General features: G+C 43.6%; 1 protein-coding gene across 1 annotated transcript in view; it reads left to right on the forward strand.

Moving 5' to 3' along the window:
- The first annotated feature begins 843 nt into the window (after window positions 1-843).
- Window positions 844-19,913, forward strand: part of TGFB2 (transforming growth factor beta 2) — a 70,893-nt gene continuing 51,823 nt past the window's right edge. Inside the window, exon 1 of the mRNA XM_026108365.2 lies at window positions 844-2,408. Within this exon, the coding sequence (XP_025964150.1) occupies window positions 2,066-2,408 (343 nt within the window). The 5' untranslated portion in view covers window positions 844-2,065. The remainder of the gene's footprint in view (window positions 2,409-19,913) is intronic.

A 19,913-nucleotide genomic window follows, 5' to 3' on the forward strand; every position in this document is an offset into this window, starting at 1 on the left:
ACCAACTAAAAACTGTGACAACTTAATTTTCTGAGGGAAATTTAGGGATAAAATTGGTGAGGGTAAGGAAAAAGGCTACTTGATCATTTTATGAAGTTAATGTTGATGTACGGGGTGATAAATGGCCTGTGAATGAAAAGCCTTATGGCATGAAGTTGAGGGATGTCTAGCAGACTGTAGAATAATTTCTCTGGGGAAGAGGTGGGAGGCTGTCCTACTGAGGTCAAAGTATGAGACATTACCAATACACACGCACTGGATAAAGCAACTGTTTGAGCCTGTGATGTTTCCTGTGGCCAAAAGAGGTAGCGGAAAAATTGAATTACAGACTCGGACGAAGAACTTGGGGCTTGAGAATTTGTCAAGTGCAGATGAGGATGTATTTGCACACTTCTGGCAGGAGAGGAGAGCTCAGAGAAGGAGCAAATCATCATCTCTCATTCTCTTCCTGCTCCGTGGGTAGCACCGATTACCAAGTAGCCTGTCAGAGGGGAGTTACGAGAATTGCCCAAAACACACTTGGAAGTGAAATCTAAGAGCGAGGCACTGGGCAGAGCAAAAACTGAACGGCTCCTGCTGATGATGCAAGGGGCAGAGCTATGCGGGATAATCCTCCGCCCCTGCAAACTTTAACAGAAACACATCCAAGTGGTTTTCGTGAGGCGCATAAGCACAGCAGTTAATTCTTCCTCTAGAGCAAGGGTGGTATTTGGCCCAATTACTTTAATAATAGGTGCAAGAAACATTAAAGCCTTCCTTTAAAAGAAAAGAAAAGAAAAAAAAAAGCTGGCAGGAGCTGCTTCTGCTCCCTTCCCTCCCTTCTCCTCTCCCCCCCCGGGGGTGAGGCACCTTGAAAGGCACCGGGGCGGGCAGCCAGGCTCCTGCGCGTCCCTCGCCTGTTGCGCGGAGGGGAATAAATAGCCGGGCCGCGGGCGCAGCCGGAGGAGCCCTCTGCTCCATGGAGCCCCACCACGTCACTTTGCGGAGAGGCGAGCACGTGGGGCGGGGAGACCTTATAAATCTCCCTCTCCCTGCGCGGCCGTGATGTTATCTGCTGGCACCGGTCCCCTCCTCGCCGGGAGAGCAGCGGGGCCGGGGGCGCCGGGCGGGGGGCGCCGGGCGGCGCGCTAGATCCGCCGGGAGCGCCGCGGGCGGAGAGCGGGGGGAGGCCGCGGGCAGAGCGAGCCCGGGCGGCCGCGCCGAGCCGCGATCCGCGGGAGGCTGCCGGCGCGGCGCTGCCTCCTCGACTGCGGCTCGGGGTTGGCTTTGCGGCAGGAGGAGGAAGAGGAGGGCGCTGGAAAGAGCCCCGCAGCGCGCAGCGGCCCGGGCGGGGGGGGTCGGTGCATGCAGCGCGGGGCGCACGCCGCAGCCTGCGGGACGCGGCCGGCCGGGGCATCGCCGCCGCTCGCTGCCGCCTGCCGCTGCGCCCGGCCGCGGGGGCCGGGGCTCCGCGCATCCGGGCGCGCACGTGCGCGCCTCTCGCCGCGCCGCGCCGAGCCGAGCGCCGCCGCCGCGGGGGCTGAGCGCGGCGCGGCGCGGGGCGGTGCCCGCTGCCCGCCGGGAGCCGCCGGGCGCGGCGGGGCTCAGCGCCGCGCCGGCACCCGCTCCCCCGCCGGCTGCGGCAGCGCCCTTTAATACCCATCGCTGCTTTTTCTCCCCCCCTTCCCTTTTTTTTTGTGTTTTTTTTGTTTTTTTTTTTGTTTTCCACCCTGCGCCGCCAGCTCCCTGCGAACAGTCTCTTTTCGATTCACTTGAGTTGCAGGTTTGTTTGGCCGTTTGGGGTTTTTTTCCTCCCCGTTTTGGCTGTCCCGCTCTCTCCACCCCCGACTTCTAGCTAGTTGTAGGAACTCGCCTCTTTTTTATTGTTGTTGTTGTTTTTTTCACTGGCGACTCCCGTGCTTTTTTCGATTGCAGGGCGTCCTTGCAGTCCGGTTTTTCTCTGCATTTTGTCTGCAGATCTTCCCTTTGTTTGCACACATCCCCCTTTTTATTTTTTTTAATTTTGTTGTTGTTGTGCGTTGTTAAAGTCACTCTTTTTTGGGGGCGCTGTATTTAAACACTTAAAATGCACTGCTATCTCCTGAGCGTGTTCCTCACCCTGGATCTGGCCACCGTGGCTTTCAGCCTGTCTACCTGCAGCACCCTCGACATGGATCAGTTTATGCGCAAGAGGATCGAGGCGATCCGGGGGCAGATCTTGAGCAAACTGAAGCTCACCAGCCCCCCGGACGAGTACCCCGAGCCCGAGGAGGTGCCCCCGGAGGTCATCTCCATCTACAACAGCACCAGGGACCTGCTGCAAGAGAAAGCCAACCACAGAGCCGCCACTTGCGAAAGGGAGAGGAGCGACGAGGAGTATTATGCCAAAGAAGTTTACAAAATAGACATGCAGCCTTTTTACCCCGAAAGTAAGTCCTCTGTGTTTGTGCATGTGCGTGTAATTTTGCCCCGGAGGCTTGGCGGTGCCCGGCACCTCCAAATACCAGCCCTATGCATCATAGTCCTCCTTACTTGCTCATTTTCCTCTCCTGTGCAGTCTCTCAGTTGGTTGCTCATAGGGTTTCTTTTGGTGGGGGTGTATGTGTGTGTGTGTGGGGAGTTCAGCTGTCTCCAGACTTGTGGGGTTTCAGGTCCCCCGTGGGAGTCCCTTCCGGGTGCCTCTGCTTTCCCCCACCACGTACCTGAGCTCCCCCCCCGCCGGGGTCCCGCTCCCTCCCCACCTCCGGGCTCAGATCCCCGGCTCCCCTGCGGCCCCATGTGCAGTCTCCTAAAATATCTTTCCACTGCTGTTGTTTCCCTTGGAGTGTCTGGATCGGGCAGGTTTCCATCTCTCCATAACTGAAAAGAAAAGGAGGACTTAAAAAAAAAAAGTCACCGGCTTCGCCTTGCTTCCCTTCTCCCTGCGCCCCTCCAGAACACGGTCCTGCAGACCGCTATTCGCATTGGTGCTTGGAGAGGACGGAGGCACATGCTGCCTCCCTCCCTCCTCTCTGAGCTCGCCACCCGTTTCGGTTCGTGGGTGCTTTCATTTCAGGTGCAGAGAAGGTTTCCCTTCTGGTTAGCCTCGGTTCCTGGAACCTGTCTCAGCCCCTCTGCCTTTGGCTGTTTTTAACGACCTTCTGATGACCCACACCACATTTTACACAATAAAAGGGTACAAATGCTCTGTGCTGACCAAATCCACTTAGGATGATTAATAATCATAACAACATGCCTTTTTGTTTTGGTAGCAAAGTTTGAGTGTATAGGGGAAAAAAAGGAAAAAGCATAGCACTCCCTTAAAAGAATCTAGATCATCATCGTACTGGGGAAAGTGAAATACCAGAAGTAAAAAATAACTGCACCGCTAGCATATCCAAAATCTAGTCCCTACTCTTTTCGTTTCACTCACTCTTCTCCCCTGCCACCACCGCTTGATGCCCTGTATCCTTGCTGTCTGTTTTTGAAAAGCATGTACCTCTTGTTTAAATAGATAATGCAGCCATCTTGGTAACTTTATCCGCGAGTTTCTAATTGCATTTTCTCTTATTTATTTTTAGTTTAGCGAGTTGTAGCTTTGGGGCTTGCTCCGTCTTGCATGCGATAGTCCTAGGATGCCAGCCAAAGTATCTGAACCCCACACTCTGCAGCTGCCTTCCTTTCTTCTTTTCTTGTTAAATGACAGCATCAGGTACAGGACATCCTGGCAGTCAGAGCCATTTTATTATTGTAATCATGGCACCATCCATAATAGCCATGATAAATATACTCCACCCTTGTTACCCTCGGGGAAGAAATACTTTTTGAAAAAAATGTGTATTGGAGCCAAGTGGGTATGAGCAAAGAGGTTCGGTGTAATGTGTAGGAATAGCATTGAGCGAGGACGCAGAAATCAGGTCAGTTTTTCATTGTAGTATTCAATAGCACTTTGCTGGTGTTTTTGGTGAAAGTCAGCACTTTGCTTTGAGACCTAGCGGGTCATGCCCGGACAGAGTAGCGAGCGCTGTGAATGGAGGTTATAGAGGCTAATTGACATACAGAGTTGACCCTGTGACAGAGTCTCCGAAGGCAGAAACGCATCAACCCTGACCGCACGTCTATCCTTTTTCTTTACATGAACAAACTGCGAAGAACCAATAGTCCAAAATGCAGCCACATACTTTCCAGAAAATTAAAATATCTGTGGTGTGCGACTTGGGTAGTGTTGACAAAAGAGGATCTATTTTTAAAATGTTGACAGAGGCCAGATTTGTGCTAAAGTATCGATAGAGGTTTTGGAAGAGCAGAGTAGATTGCAGGTATCTACCAACAGAGTGCATCAGAAGTTTGGGATCAGAAGGCCATTTAGCAGCAAATCCAGTACTACTGTGCAAGTGCTGTCGCTAACATCATAGTAAGTAGGTTAACTGTTTTTCCACTGCTCTCTAGTTATACTGGATGGAGTGAACCTTTCCAAAAAAGACAGGAGGGAAGAAATCACTCCACCATATTTTAAAGGAAGAAATTGAAAGTGCAGCCTTGGCAGCCACAGCCACTTCGTCCTAAACTTGTCGGATTGATTTTTTTTAACTCTACGGTTTCTGCTGCATTTGAGAGAGGCAGGAGGGAGACGGGGTACAGTGCGAGCGCACTGAAGGTCAAGGTCTGCTGAGAGGAAGGCATGGGAAAGATCAGCGGTTCAGTTTCTACCGCAAGTTGCTAATGTTCAGTAACTGACTACGGCCCAAGTATTACAAATATGTTCTAATTATACTCATAGTCAGCAATATATCACTACGGATTGCTGATAGGTCTTTGTGGGGCATTTTATAAAGTTCAGACTAAATATTTTTAGCAATGAGGAGATTTAAAAGGAAAACTATAAGAGATATTGTATATACCCCGAGGCATATTTTGTCTTAAATATTATCCTTGGCCAACTGTACTATATAAATACAGTAAATATGAATAGAACTGGCAAGGTGCCAATCTCCTGGGATGAATTTTAGTCAAGAAGGTATTTATGGGATATAAATAATACTGTGTCAACATTTAAAGAAGGGTTCTGATTAGTTTTGAATTTATTCATATTAATCTTTTCACATGCTGTTAGTTTAAGGCTCAAAGTAAAGTTATGCTAAGGTTTACTGATAGTTTGCACTGAGGAAGTAAGGGGGCATCTGGCATCTGGCTTGACAGTCCGTCCACTTGAGGTTAAAGCCGCATCTAGTCAGAATATATGTGGAAATGCAGCAATTTCTGACAGACCCCAAAACAACAGATACGAGAAGTAGCAGTGGGAAAAAAAATACTCTAGAAAGAGGTTTTGAAAAATCAGAATGTGTTTGTTTATGAAGCATGCCTACATGTGTTGTGCTTGCAACAGCATGGATTAGATATTGAAAGCTTAAATCTGCTCTTCAGCTCCGTTGGCAGTCAGAAATGGAGTTGTTTTACAGCACTATTGAAAGAGGGAGTTGGAGTACGGAACCTGAATGCAACATTAGACAGGAATCTTCAATGCTGTGTGCTGAGAAGCAGTTATCTGACTAGATGCTTAATACTGATTTCTGTGAAAACTGAATCACATGAAAATTTTATTATTCCTCAATTCTTCATTGATTATACAGGGTCTGATACTTAAGGTAATTATTGATTTGAGGCTGAGTGATAACTATTGCACTGATAATGTACAGAAATTAAATTCCAGTACAGCTGTGGATTGCAAATTGTAATACTAATGCATACCTGAGACACTCAAGAAAAATAGGCAACACATGTTTGCAGGGCTATGGGTGTAATTCTGTAATCTTCATTCATGGCAATTTGTATCGCAGTCAGTGAGTCGGTCAGTACTGATGGCTTAAGGCTTATGCAAGTAAATGACTGTTTTGAGTTTTCTGCATGCTTGGAGTCTGTAAATACACAACAGCCTAAGAAATCACAGTTCTTTTGGGTTTGGTCGTGTTTTTACCTGGATTTTAAACTAATTTAGTACAAAGTAGCCTCTACAAGTTCCAGCTTGAGCTTAGAGGTAGGATTTATCTTTTCATGAAGAAATAATCCGTGAGTATTGCTTTACATAGACTGTCATTCTGCTGAATATTTGCCTAATGAAAGACAACATTATAAACTGGCTGGGCACAATGACATGCTTCTACTTTGTCAACAAGGACTTGATTTACCAGCATTTGTATGCATGTGGGCTCCTTGTCTTCAGGGTACTGGCATTACTAGCACAGAAGTGGCTGTGCTCTGTGTCTCCCTGTGCTGACTGCATCATTACCAAAATGTTAACAGCTACTGCTGTGCAGCTCACGTGTGTTTGCATTTAGCAGAACACAGAGCTTAATCTTTCAGGATTTCCTATGTTGTTAATGATATGGCAACAGTCTCGGGAGGAATACCTTGTTTTAAACCCTTCTAACTATGCTGACTGTATGGCCTGCTGGTGCTGCCTGGACCACCTCTTGTAGGAGGCCTAACCCATGTTCACCAGGCTTGCTCTCTTCTGCTAAGAGGACCTGAAACACTGTGAAGGCTTCCCTGAGGAGAGGTGTGGAAGGAATGGTTCTTTGCTGCTTATTCATGAATGGCATTCAGGGCAGTCTTCCTCTGCGGTAATGAAAAAACGGGAAACTGCAAGGGACTTTAAACAGGGGCAGGGTAATTTTCTGGACAGTAGTCATTACCTACTAAGTGATAATAAAATAGTATGTTCTGGTGCACTAGGTGAGTGCTATGGAAATCAGAGAGCTCTCTTCTCCCGCTCCGACTCTTATCAAGCAGATGGTAAGGTGTGTTGTGTGTGTTTTCTGACTTCCTTCTGAATGGTCAGTTATTTGCTGCAGCTGTATGTAGGGCACCAAGTTGGGAGGGGGATCAAGAATCTGATCTGGCGTGGTTAATTCCGTGTCACCATCTCTCTTTTAGAGCAGGTAGTGTCTGGAAAAGAAAAAGAGCCACGTCGCCCTTTAACTGTGGGACATTGGAAGACCTGCGAGACAGAAATGTAGGACTAAATTCCAAAGCCCTTTCCCTACCCCTTCGTGAGTTTCTCTCTGATGTCTCTTTTAAAGAGACACTTTTACTCTGTGAAAAAGTTAGATATATATCACCGCCCTACCGCTCCCCAGTCTCCAGCCCTTTGCCAGTGTGAATGTTTTACGATCCCAGACACCTATTTTGAAAGGTTTCCTTGTCTTCTGCTGCTCTTTGAAGCCCTCACATATGGTGGAGGGAGCTTGTTGCTGGAGGCCTACTGGGAATGCCCAGCACTCATGCAGCTCTTCCTGGCTCCGTTTAATTGCAGGACCAGGTGTGAGTAGGTGATGGTACAAAGAAAACAGTATCGTCTTAATCTTCATTGGTTGCTGATTTTAGTCTGTCTCATCCTTGGTGCCCTGTGTAAGAACAGTAGTGGTCTGTATGGTTGCTTTATCTTGAAGTTACCACCTTGAGTGTATTGCTGTCAGTTTGAGATTTTTGCTTATGGAAGAGCTGAGGAAAAATATGAATGAGGACTCCTGACTGTCTTCCTCTGTGAGCTTCTTGAGTAAGGTGCTGAAACCTGTGCAGAGCTTCGCACACAAGTGGACTCATTAACGTAAGTCCATATGTGTATGCCTAATTAGCTTCCTGAACGGGGGCCATTTGCAGAGGGGAACAAAACTAGACAGTTCAAATCCTTCTTACTGCTGTGAGATCTGTCATTTGGGCATCAGAGCCCAGTGAAAAGGAAATACTTTGGAAACTTTATTAGAGAGGGGAAAAAAGGACTCCTTAGTACTCCTGTGGTCCCAAAAGAGTCTTATCGTGTTGGGCAGCTGGCTTCTTTTGCCTCTGTAATGTCTGTGCTAGACTCTTTCTGTGTTACAGATTAAGAGGAGACTCCCAGTATATCTTGACAAACAAGTCATTAGTGAAGATACACAAATGTTTTCATTCCTATTGTGAAACCATATGCTGTACATTTTCAAGCAGGCAGTTTTTAGCTTGAGAATGATACACTCCCCAGGTATTATTTAATTTAATACTGTGTTATGGATGTTTCAGCTGATTTGTTTAGGCTAAAAAGTTTGCTTTGGTCATTTGTTTAGAGAAGGTTTGCATCCTGCCTTCAACCACAAGCTGTTGTTTGTTTCTTTTTAAATCTCTGATATCCACTAGTAGGTGCCTAACTGCAACATTGCTATCAGTTGGCTTCCTGCAGTAGTCTATCTACAGCAGCTATGTTTCTTCTTAAAACATCTCCCCCACACTTGTCTTTACTGTCCTTACTGCTCTTTTAAAACTGCAACTGGGCGCTCAGCTATACAAGAAATAGAACTGAAAGGTGTGGAGAAGAAACTCAAAAATTTAGCTGTGAGAAGAAATCAGTAAGTTGGAAAAACTTGGTATGAAGAGCTGTGTTTTATCTCCTTCCAGTGTGAGCACTTGGTTTTGAACGTAAGAATGATTCATAAGTCTGTTTAGTACTGTGGTTCTCTTAGCTTGAGTGGTACAGGACTGGACCTGAAGAACTGAAGTGCTAAACCTGGCTTCATTAGACCTGTCTGGTGAGCAGGTTTTTACACGTTTTTGGTGCTCTGCAAGTTGGTCCAGAGTGCAGAAGTTGCCTCCTCATGTAGCATAATGGCCTCTAAAACTATCAGATTTTCGGCGGGGAAACTGCATTGGCAGTTCATACGTGGGGGAAGTCAGATGAGGAGGAATTTGGGCAGCAGTGCAGAGAGACTGCTTATTCACTGCAAAATGCCAGGCTCTACAGAAATATATCCAGTGTTGCTGTAGGGGTTCGCTGGCATACATGTTTGATTTCCAGGAGATGCTGAACTATGCAGTCATCCCTGCAGCAGATTTGTGGCTGAGAGATTGGAGGGGATCTTTAGAACATCTCTCCCGTGGTTCAGGGTGTGATTTGGAAGATGAATGAGAGTTAATTTTAACTGAATGTATGCTCATCAATGTAGTCAGGATCTTCGCTATAGCTAAGCTTTCTCCCACTGAAGTCTCCTTAGGGCAGCAGCCTCTTTTTGCTGATGTGCAGGGCCTAGCACAATGGGCTGCTGGTGAGCGGCTAAGATCCTGGCATGCAGCGGCTGTACAAGCCTTTAAATAATAAGTTGACCTCAGGTAATTGTGCATAATTATATAAATCATTGTAAATAATAAGCTGACCTCATAGCTGACCCTGCTTTGAGCAGAAGGTTGAACTAGATGGCCCTTCCAACCTGAATTAACTTGTGGTCCTCATAATAATACATTTTAATGTAGCAAAAATGATACATTATGTTGCAACTTCCATATGGTTTTGATTCCATATCACGACATTGCAAAGATATGTTGATTTCTGTGGATCTGGATTTATCCCTCAATGTTATATTTTTCTTGTATCATAAAGACCCTGTTGCTTCCCCCCCCCCCATTTTTCTTTTACTTTTCTCATGTTGATATTGCTTTTTAAATAAATATGGCAAGTTGAGTGAAAATATTGACTACTGTATTACGCTTCAGCAAAAGCTGTAGCATCATTTTAGGTAAACTGAAGGGGGAAAAAGGAAAATGTCGTGACAGTGGCCTTTGGCTTTGTTTGTTTGCTCCTTCCCACTATATCTAACCCACACTGCACTGACAAATACCACATCTGTCTTGACAGCCGAGTTCACAAGTAACCATTCATTCATAGCTTGAAGTTGCTGTGAGAATCTTTATTGGTTGTTTAATCTGACAGTTGTTCATTTGGACATAGACTTTGAAAAAAAAACTTTGCAGAATGACCATAACTTCAATCTGACTTTGTCAAAACCAAGAGGAAAGTCTTGTGTGAAAGAGGATACTGTACTTAAATATATATGTGTGTGTGTGTATGCACGTGCATACACACATGTGCGTGCATATATTCAAGAACATTAAAACATCTGTTGTTGCCAAAGCCCAAATTGGAATGTTCTGGGAAAGATAATTTAATTTTTAGCTTCTGGATTTGTTTCAGTGATGCTAATTTCAACACTTCCTGGGGAGAGTCTATCAGTGGTTACGTGCATCAAATGCAGCAGTAAATCTGTCATTCTTTCCATATCAGTTTTTCAGTCTTACAACTTCGTTATTTTTCCCTGTTTGGCTGGTGTCAGTATCCAGTGTTTTCCCTGGCTTCATCTCTTTTAAACCCCTGCCTTGAATTTTAAAAGGCAAACTAAGTAAGTGCTGTTGAAGTCCCTTCTCTTACTTGTTTTTGCTTACGTATAGCATTTGCGGTTCATCAGCTAGCTCAGCTGAAGTGGAGTGGTGGTAACTTGTCTTCACCATGGCTGTGATTGAGAGATAGGAATCAGAACGTGTTGATTTTCATTCCTTGAAAAAATTTGGGTGGACTTTGTGCTCAGGAGAGTGAGGAACAAATATCTAGCAGCACTGACTTTTCTGGTCAGATAGTACCTAGCTCAGGAATCCCATACTTGATGAAGGCTTGTGGGTAATACTGAATAAATCTGAGCCCACCATTGCATTTACAGGCAATCTCTAACTACCCCAAACTGGACACAGAATAGCCTTTGATATTTGGGCGAGTATTGTCCAATATGATATATAAATTGAACTTTTTGTGCTTTGGGTAAACAGTCATGAAGAGCTTCTCTAGGACTGCCAAGATGTACATGAGGAAGAATAACACTTGCAGAACTTTACATCTTCAAAGTACCGTATGAATACGGTGAAACAGATTTACTCTCTTCACATACAGGAGTGGGTTGTAATAATAGCCAGGGGTGGCTGGCAAGCACAAAGTGATAGGAGTCCAGCAGTCATCAGAGCGTGTGGCAGGCTGCTTCTTCATGTTCAGCCTCTGCTTTATCCCAGGAGTGGGCCAAGTTGGGAAAACTGAGAGACATCACTGCTCTCCTGTGAATGTAATGACAGAGGAACAGCTCTTTTCTTTGCGTTGCGGTTCCTAGTTTTTGTGTTTTGGAGGTTTGATGCTGGAATCAGTCCAGCTGACTGGATAATACTGAAATGGAGCATGTGGTGAGTACCTAGTAAGCAGAATGTATGGAGACCAGGGGTCAGAGTCACTGCTACATATGATGTTGGCAGTTCATTCCTTCGTCTGCATGCCTACAGGAGATGCTTCCACATGCGACACTTGCCATCAGGGAATGTTAAGCAATATATTGTATTCTCTAACATGGTAGAGCATTTTAATCTGCCTGGAAATGTGTTGGATCCAGGCAGATCCTTGGTGTTCTCATTCTCGCCCAATCTCTGAATGATCTAGCCCAGTTTTCTTGGCTGTCATAGTTGGCTCTGGGCCTCCCTGGCAGAAGAAGGGCTATATTATGTCTTGTGCCAGTCACTGCTCTATACTTGAATTTTTCCTGATGTACACTTTGGAACTGAAGTAGCCACATTTCAACATCGAGGTATGCTGAAAGATGTCTGTACGTTTCCTTTGTTGTGCTTGTTGCATATTTACCTAGCATATAATGGCAGGCTCTTGCAGCAGACAGTACATACAGCTTTAGGTTTGTGAGTGAGAAACAAGTTCCAGCTTCCTTGAAAATAAATTTGCTGTTCTGAGCTGGTGGTGTGATACGAACTGAGAGGCTCCCTGCCAGGATATACAGTTTGGAAAGCAAGGGAACAAAGTGAGTGGCTCATTCCCGGTTACGATGAACTCAGATTGTTGGGGGTCTGAGCTTTCTCTCTGTCTTTGAATCTGGATTCCCCCATTACCGCTTAGATTTCTTCCCAATGCTAGGAACCATGTATTTGGAATTTTCACTTTCCCCTTGCTAATCAGGGAAGAAAAGAGCCCCCAAAGGACCTAGAAAAAGAGATATTTATAAAGGTGGCCAGAGGCCGAGTTACAACAATATCATGTGTCTAAAGGAGCTTACCTCCTTCCAAGTTGGAGTCCTGTTATTTACCCACTTTATTGGGAGACTTAATTTTCTCTGGCTGGAAGTGTATTTGTTGAGGTAGAGTTTGGAAAGGAATCTGCCTAATGCACACTTGCCACAAGGCCAGCTATACATGTGATACAGCCAGATCTTTCCATTTTTCTGCCTTTTGAGAGTATGTTCCCCAGTTTAAGGGCTCTGGTCCAAAGCCTGCTGAAAACACTGAAGTCTTTCCATTGACTGCAAAAGTCTGCATCAGGCATTAAGTGCTGCGCCTTTGTTTCAGAGAACAGCCACATCTTCAAGATATGCTGGGACATGCTACTGTAACGTACTTCCCCTTTTATTGAGTTGCCACCAGAGGTAGTCTTCTGTATGAGGCTTTGCGCAAAAGGAAAGAAATAAAAAGAACTTTTAAAAATAAATACCTTAGTAGCTTATTGATAGAAGTATTTGATGGCAGATGTCATCTGTGAACAGCATATGGCAGCAATATGGCAAGAATTGCAGAATGCAGAAAGAGAGGCATGAGTTCATGTCCTGTACTTCTTAGGTATTCCACCCCTCCCCCATCTAAAATAAATGACCATTTGACTGTGAAGGTCTTAGCAAATAAACATGCCATAATATATCTCTATCATCCTGCCTACAGCAAGTTTTTGTCTAGAATCTCATCACTCCACATCTAGAGATTTCTTATAAACAAGTGTAAAATCGGACCTCAACATCCAGAACAGGAAAGAATCTGAAGGCTGTGAAGAAGAATGTGGCAAATCCCTAAGCATTGGACTGTAAAGAAAAGTCAGGACTTAGCCAACAAGGTGTTTTTATGTTATCAATAAAATCTTAAAAGTCAGTTCAGAATAGAGCTGGAGCCAGGAGAACAACTTCTAAAAGTCAATTTGCTGCATGATATATGCTGAGTTTACAAACTGGAAAGCCAAGTAGTTTGGGAGCAGAGCTGTACTTGCAGCATGAAAGTGCATGTGGTTTTACATAAAGCCTCTCTGACTTGATATGTTTCAAAGTGCCTCACAAAGTAATGAGTTAACTTTTGAGGTACATCTTTTTTGCGTGGATGAAAAGTTGGAACAATTTAATTTGAGTCAGTAAAGCTGCTCCAGATTTTTCCTTGTGTTGTTGAAACTGGAGTCTGTGCAGTGACTGTTTAGGCAAGCAGAACAGTCATTGTGGATAGTGTTTTAAGAAGCACGTAAAACAGAAGTCTAGATCCTCCTTGTTCTTTAGTAACCTTTGAGGATCCCAGCCTTCTCTTCAGATAAAACCTGAATCAAGTAAATCTGCTTTGCTGATTAGAAGTGTCCTGGGTGCTGGCTTTTATTGTGTTTGTATTGGTACTAATTCTACTACTACTATATATCTTTCAAAACCTGGGAAGACTCAACAGCCAACACAGCCAAAAAAAGAATGGAGTTTGGTTTACATTTTGTCTAAAAACAACCATTTCTGTTGTGGTACTTCCCATGTCATGTTGGGGTCAGATTTGATCTGAAACCACTTTGTGTGGGATATGAAATCAAAGGTTTTGATTCTTATTTAATATAAGGCGAAATTACAGTGTCAAAGAATGTAAAGCATCTTAAACGTAACAGACCTGCAAGCAGGCTTCTGATTGAACTTGAATTCTTACCTCAGCACTAAGCTCAGCAGGGACGAGAGGTTCTGCTTTAAGGTGTAGTGTTCCAGACCTGGTCACACTCATAATTAATGAATAATTAATATGTTACTATGCTTTAGAAAAGGTGAGACATATGTTGCTCTGGGAGGCTTGGGGTTGTGGTAGAATTAATACTAATAGATTAAAAAGCTGGAAGCCACTGTTATGGTCTTCTAGTTTCATTACCTGCATTTTCCAGACCATTGAATTTTGCTGAATTAATTCCTTTTTGAAAGGGAACTCGCACAACACTTGGTAAATTATTCCGCTGACTGACTATATTCATTAAAAATGAGCCTCTTACATTCTGTTTTAAATTGTTTAGCTTCGAGCTGTAGCAGTTGAATTGGTTTATACCTTTGCTTGCTATTTTGAAGACCCATTATCAAATCTGTGTGCAGTCTGTAGGCACTTAACAGAAAATGGAAGTTTTGTGGAAGGGCACTGGTCTAGCTTTAAGCAAGCTGGTTTGGCTGCTGGAAGACCCTGGCCTAGGGCAGACAGGGCCTCAGCATGGACTACTTTACCCTACTTTGTGTATGTTTCAGATCCATAGACTCTGCTCAAGCCACAGCTCTTTGATAAATTAAAAACGCTGAGCTCCTTGAGACACTTTCCAACCCTGTTTATTCTCGCAGCCCCCTCTGAAACCCCTCTGCTTTATTCATGTACTTCTGGAGTCACAGATATCAGTATTTCAACAGCAGCTGTGCCGTTATCAAATACATGCATATTTACGGACTCTCTGCTCTAATTCAACATCCCACAGTTTATACACCTAATTTCAGCAGTAACTTTGTGAGGAGCTCTGCTAGGAGAAGTAACAACTCATATTTAGCTAATTATCCACCACGGTCCTCCTGTCCCCAGTTCCTTTTCAGAGGTGCCGACTTAGGATGGAGTCCCTTACTCCATAAGTATGGTTGGGATTCTCTTACCTAGATGTTTATCTTCATTGCACTGACATTTACATCTTTATATTTGTTTGTGCCCTGTGTACCAAGCAATTCAAGTCACTGTATTAGTGACACATCTTCATTATTTGTCATATCCCTATCATTATTCCATCTGCAATTGATTAGTAATGGTTTAGTTTTCTTCCAGACAACTGATAAAGATATTAGATACTACAGGACTATAAAGTGAGCCTTATGGGACCTCATTAGAAGTTTGTCTCTCAGTAACGAATTCCTGTCTACTATTATATGTTGAGTCCCATCAGAAAAACAAGGCTTTCATTCTTTTACTACATGGCCATGCAGTTGTTCCTGTTTCTTAATGATATTGTCATGTAACACCAGTTTAAATGTCTTACAGCTATCTGGGTATATTATACTAACACAGTTGTCCTATCAATGCAACTATCGGTCTCACTCACTGAGATACCAGACCAATGGGATCTGTTTTCCTTGAGCTCATGTTGGGTATCCTCCTTTAATTCCTATCAGTTCATTCTTATTCCTGTACTTTGCATATTTTTTTCTGGGATCAATAGAAGGCTGACTGTGTATGTGAAATGGCATATGTTGCTCTGTTTATACATTGTGTGTTAACAAATGTAGTCTGCCTCAAATCCTTAAGATACTTTCCAGTATTTGGGATTCATTGAAAGACAGTCTTAATAATTTAGATAGTTCCTTGGATAACTCTTTAAAGTCTTGATGCAAGTTATCTGAGCATGCTAGTTTACAATATCTGATTGTAGTAGCTGTTGTTTAAGATCTTCTGGAGTTGCTGCTGGAATAAATCCCATCCTATGATTGTCTGGCTTTTTTATCAGCAGAAGTACATTTAATATTCCTGCACTATTACCTCTGTCATTTTTATCTTGTAATAGATGAGTATCACTGTTAAGCTTCTTTCAAACTTATGGAAATACTGTCTTCAAGCTTGTTGGCAATGAAGTTCATGTGCCCTTTTGATTTTCTCATCTATTGTCTGTAGTTGCTAGCTTCTAATGCAGAGTATTTCTTAGCAGTTAATACTTTTGCTTCTGTTTGCAATGTATAGTGTTTTTTAATTTTATTTATTTATAGTTGCATTCAGTTCCTGCCACACCTGAGGGGGTCTTATTTTTTAATTGTGGGACTGTATCATTTCTGCCTATATAATGAGTAAATGAAACATGCCAATTATCATTTCCATTTTTTTTCCTCTAAATACTGTCCAACCCATTTAGCTCATCATTGTGTTCATTTTTGTGCAACTTTCTCCTTTATGGTACTAAGCCTGAATATGTGCTATCCACTGGGAATGAATCTCTGCTGAGCAGAGATTTGCTGTGTCTCATCAGGAGTCAGATGTGAAGGCCTGACGTGAGCCCACTGCCTTAGCGTGGAGCGGTGCCACCCGCAGCCTGGGCTGGGGGTGCTGGGGAGGCTGGTGGCTGCGACATGAGTGCCGACCTGTGTGCTCCTGCCCTTATTTGTGGGAACCTGCCTTAATGTCACCCAGTGAAATGGTGAGGTTGGCTCTGTGTGGTGGTTTAGAGCAAGATTTTGGAATGAACTGCCCCTCGGCTGTAGCTGGCAAATACTTTCCCACTCTAATGTCTTCCAGCGCAGCCTTACTAACGACAAAATACAAAGCAGGTGGTTATCTGTTATGTCATGCTTGTATAGCCAGCAACTGCTCTGTCATAGGGACAGGGCAGTTGTGAGGTTAGTTCTGCTGTAAGAAACCACAAGTTGGGAAGGCAGATGGTGTTTTGGGGTTTCTTTTCCACTTTTCATAGCACAAGCATGGGAGACATGCAAGCAACTGACTCAGCTAGTGACTCCATGTGGCAAGATGTATTATGATTTAATACAAACTGTACTTAAATAATAGAGTTGATACTCTCCTTGAGTTCATCCACATTAACAGTAAACTGGAATTAACTCTAATAAGTATCTTCAGGGAAGAATCTGGTTCTGACAGGTTATTTTATAAAATGGAGTAACCACATTTTCAAGATCAATCTTTCCTGTGATACCCATTAATTTGGGGCCAGTTGTACGTGAAGCTCTTTAGTCTAGCTCTTCCAAGCTTTGTTGTTCTGTACAGTTAGTACTGCAACTCCTAATCCTTCTCCACAGCAGCATCTCAGGCCCCAAGTGAGCAGCCATGTTTCCCATACAATCCTTGCAGAGTTTTAGGGATCCTCAGAAATGAGCTGACTGGGAGCTGCTTAGGCCAGTTGCGGTGAAAAACAGAGGAAAATTGTTGAGAGTTTCAGCACCCCTGTATGGGCAGAGAGGTGTGCGTTTCCTGTGTTCAGGCAGCTGGTGGCATGGACTTCCGATCGTTGGAGAATTGTCCCTAAGAGAGGATTACAGTCTGTTTTTTTTATTCCTGATTTGCACTGGACCAGAGTGTAAATCATTTTAATTGTAATTACTGTTACGAAGCAGGAAAGATTGCCTGATTTTAATGTGGTTAAAATCTTTCATTTCCCTCCGTCTCTAACATTCATCTATTACCCACTGTTTTTATCTTAATCATTTAAAGATGTGTTGCCTGTGCTTTGAGTCTGTGAATCTTGACTTCTTTGCAGCACAAAAAAATACAGTTTTCTTTTGCCTTTCCTTCTCCATTCCATTCTTTTATAATTCCTTTTTCTTGCTTTTTTTTCTTCTTCTTTTTTGCTCCCCAGAGTGAAAGGGTTGGACAATCCAACCTGCTTTTCTTGAAAATGACTTGCTTTCATTTCCTCCTCCAGCCAGGGAATAGTTTGGAAATTCTGTTCTCTGGACCCTTGGCTGAGCACGAGCAGGCAGCCGGCTGTGTGGCTTGCCAGGAGAACAGGAGCGCTTCCTGGCAGAGGTGGGGCTAGAGGAACAGAATCTATGCCGTGGGACTCGCTTTCATCTCCTCCACTCTCTGCAAGGCAATACCGAAGCTTCCTGACCACTTTCTAAATCTACCAGGCGCAATAGCTGAGCAGTGAGGCCCACTCCTTAACAATAATAATAAAAAAACCCCTTGCTCTTATAAATAGTAATAGATTTAAAATATTAGTCTGTGCTGGGCAATCCAGTGTCAGAGTGAGTTTCTTTGCATGTGATTTTGAATGCTGTGTAAGGGAAGGTGGGCACTCCCACGTGGCTGGCCACCATCGCTATCAGCTTGCACGAGTCTCCTCTCTGTTTAGACATATACACATGATTCTTCTATTAAGAATAGGACCTAGGTCTATGCTTTATTCTCTGTTTCATCATATTTAGGGCTGGATGCAACCTGTAACATTCTAACTCCAACAGTTTTTTCCCCCAAATTCTGGGGAGATTTGAATCTGTGAGTTTGTTTTGGAGCCCTGAGTATTGCAGAGTATCTGAGCCCTGTTGCTGAGATGAAGTGTTGGCAGGAGGAGTGCTTCAGCATTACATGTGCCTTCAGAGGCTTCAGGCAAGTTGCTATCAGTAGCAGCATTGCAGATGCTTCACTTTATATTCTTTGAAATGAAATTTTGCAGATTCAGCTGGTTAAAACTCAGTTAAACTTAGCTCCTTGGTCTCCATTTTTGAGGCCTTTGTCAAAGAACACAACTAAGAAGAGTTCTCTTCTAAGCTACTGAGAAGTTCAGAAGCATCTGTCGTCTGTCATGGTTTCATCACAGACAAGTTTCAGAAGAGGACCTGATGTGAAAATGACTACCACGAAGAATACTTTGTGCTGTTTGTCTCCCAAGTCTGACATGCCTGAGTCTGTCAGCGTTCTTTTCCTCCTAAGACATTTCAGGCGCGTGGAGATGCAGTGGATTCTCATGCCACCTTCATAAATGGGATATTTCTGTTTTTCTACTGGTTCAGAGTTTACTGTATGTTGATGTTGAGTAAAATCAGCAAAAGGTGAGGAGTTGCTAGCTTGAGCTCAACTCACAATTGACAGAACCAATGGTGACAAAAAGTAACATATCTGAGGAACTGATGGATATCTCAATATAACCAGTGATTGGAAATCTTCTCAAAATAGTAAAACAATTTCTTTGACACATGGAAGAAACTTTGTTTACATATTTTTGTGAAATTCTGAGTACAGTGAACTGTGCTTTATACAATTCCAGACTGGATTGTTGCAGTTCACACTCTGCAGGTAAAACACAAAAAATGCCCCTTGCTGGCTGCCAAAAGCAGCCAACAACACCCAGAGCAAATACATCACATCTGTACTTTGCAAAAACCACTTGTTGTGTCTGAGTCTTCCTGGTAAGAATTTGTATTCCTGTTCCTAAGCTGGAAGGCCCGTAAGAGCCTAGGATCCTTCTACTTTAGAGACTTTGTTACCCTCAAGTAAATACAAAGATACCTATCTTCCCTTTAGTTTTACAAAGTATTTGTACCATTTCTGGTACTGGCAGCCAAGCAGGTAGGGACAAACACTCTTAGTTCAAGGCTTTGCTATTCTTCTGTGTTACTAATAACAATTTTTTCATCACTTTTGACAAGGAACTTGGATTCATTGATGTGACCAAAGGAAAAAAAAATCTATGTAAAAGCAGTCGTGTTCTTCTATTCCAGAAAATACTAAGAAAGAACTTTATTCTTGACAGTCTTTTTTTCTTTTCTTTTCTTTTTTTTTTCTTTTTCTTTTTTTTTTTTTTTTTAGCATGTTACTGAGAGATGCTAAGTAAAACATTCATGGGTAGGAATAGTCCAGCTGGGGAGGTTATGACTGCCCACTTTTAGTGAGTCAGGGCTCTCCACAGCTCCTGTAACAGAGATCCTTTTCTTTGCTCCCATTCTGGTTCTGCTAGCACATCAGCCAACTTTCACCCCATATTGCAGCTGCTGACGGAAGGGTTTTCTGATGTGTGGAACCAAGGGCCAACCACAATTTGTCCATGTATTTACAGGGATCATTTCACTCCAGTAGAAGTTCAGCCAAATATTTCTTGATAGAAACATGCTGCATCCATCTAACAACACTATCCAATTGAGGCAAAGTGAAGAATGCCGCAATATTTGTATTGCAGTAGTTGCACAAGGCCCCGATGAAGATAGGATGCTGTTGTGTGAGGCGCTGTTGATCTGAAAGTACTTTTCCAGCCCTACAGATCTCCCCGTCTAAACTGGCAAGTCAGATAATGATATTCAATGGTATAATCAGTTACAGTTACACAGTACAATCAGCAAAAGGCATGAATGCTCAAAGCCCAAAGGCTTTCCTATGAGCTGAAGTATTTCTTCCTGTGATAGTGTTCCTCATCCTGTGACTGTGCTGGTCCAGCATACTTGTCTAGGCGGTGATCATACATGAGAAATGGAGAACCTTCACATGTCTTTCAGGGCTACTGGTACTTTTTTATTTTGCAAGGCCAGGCATAAATCATGGCCTTGTAACTCCAATAACTATAATTTCTCATCGGCAGCATGATGAGCCTGAAAAGAGAAATTGGAGTC

This window comes from Dromaius novaehollandiae, chromosome 3 (genome assembly GCF_036370855.1).
Source record: "Dromaius novaehollandiae isolate bDroNov1 chromosome 3, bDroNov1.hap1, whole genome shotgun sequence".
Taxonomy (NCBI): Eukaryota; Metazoa; Chordata; class Aves; order Casuariiformes; family Dromaiidae; genus Dromaius; species Dromaius novaehollandiae.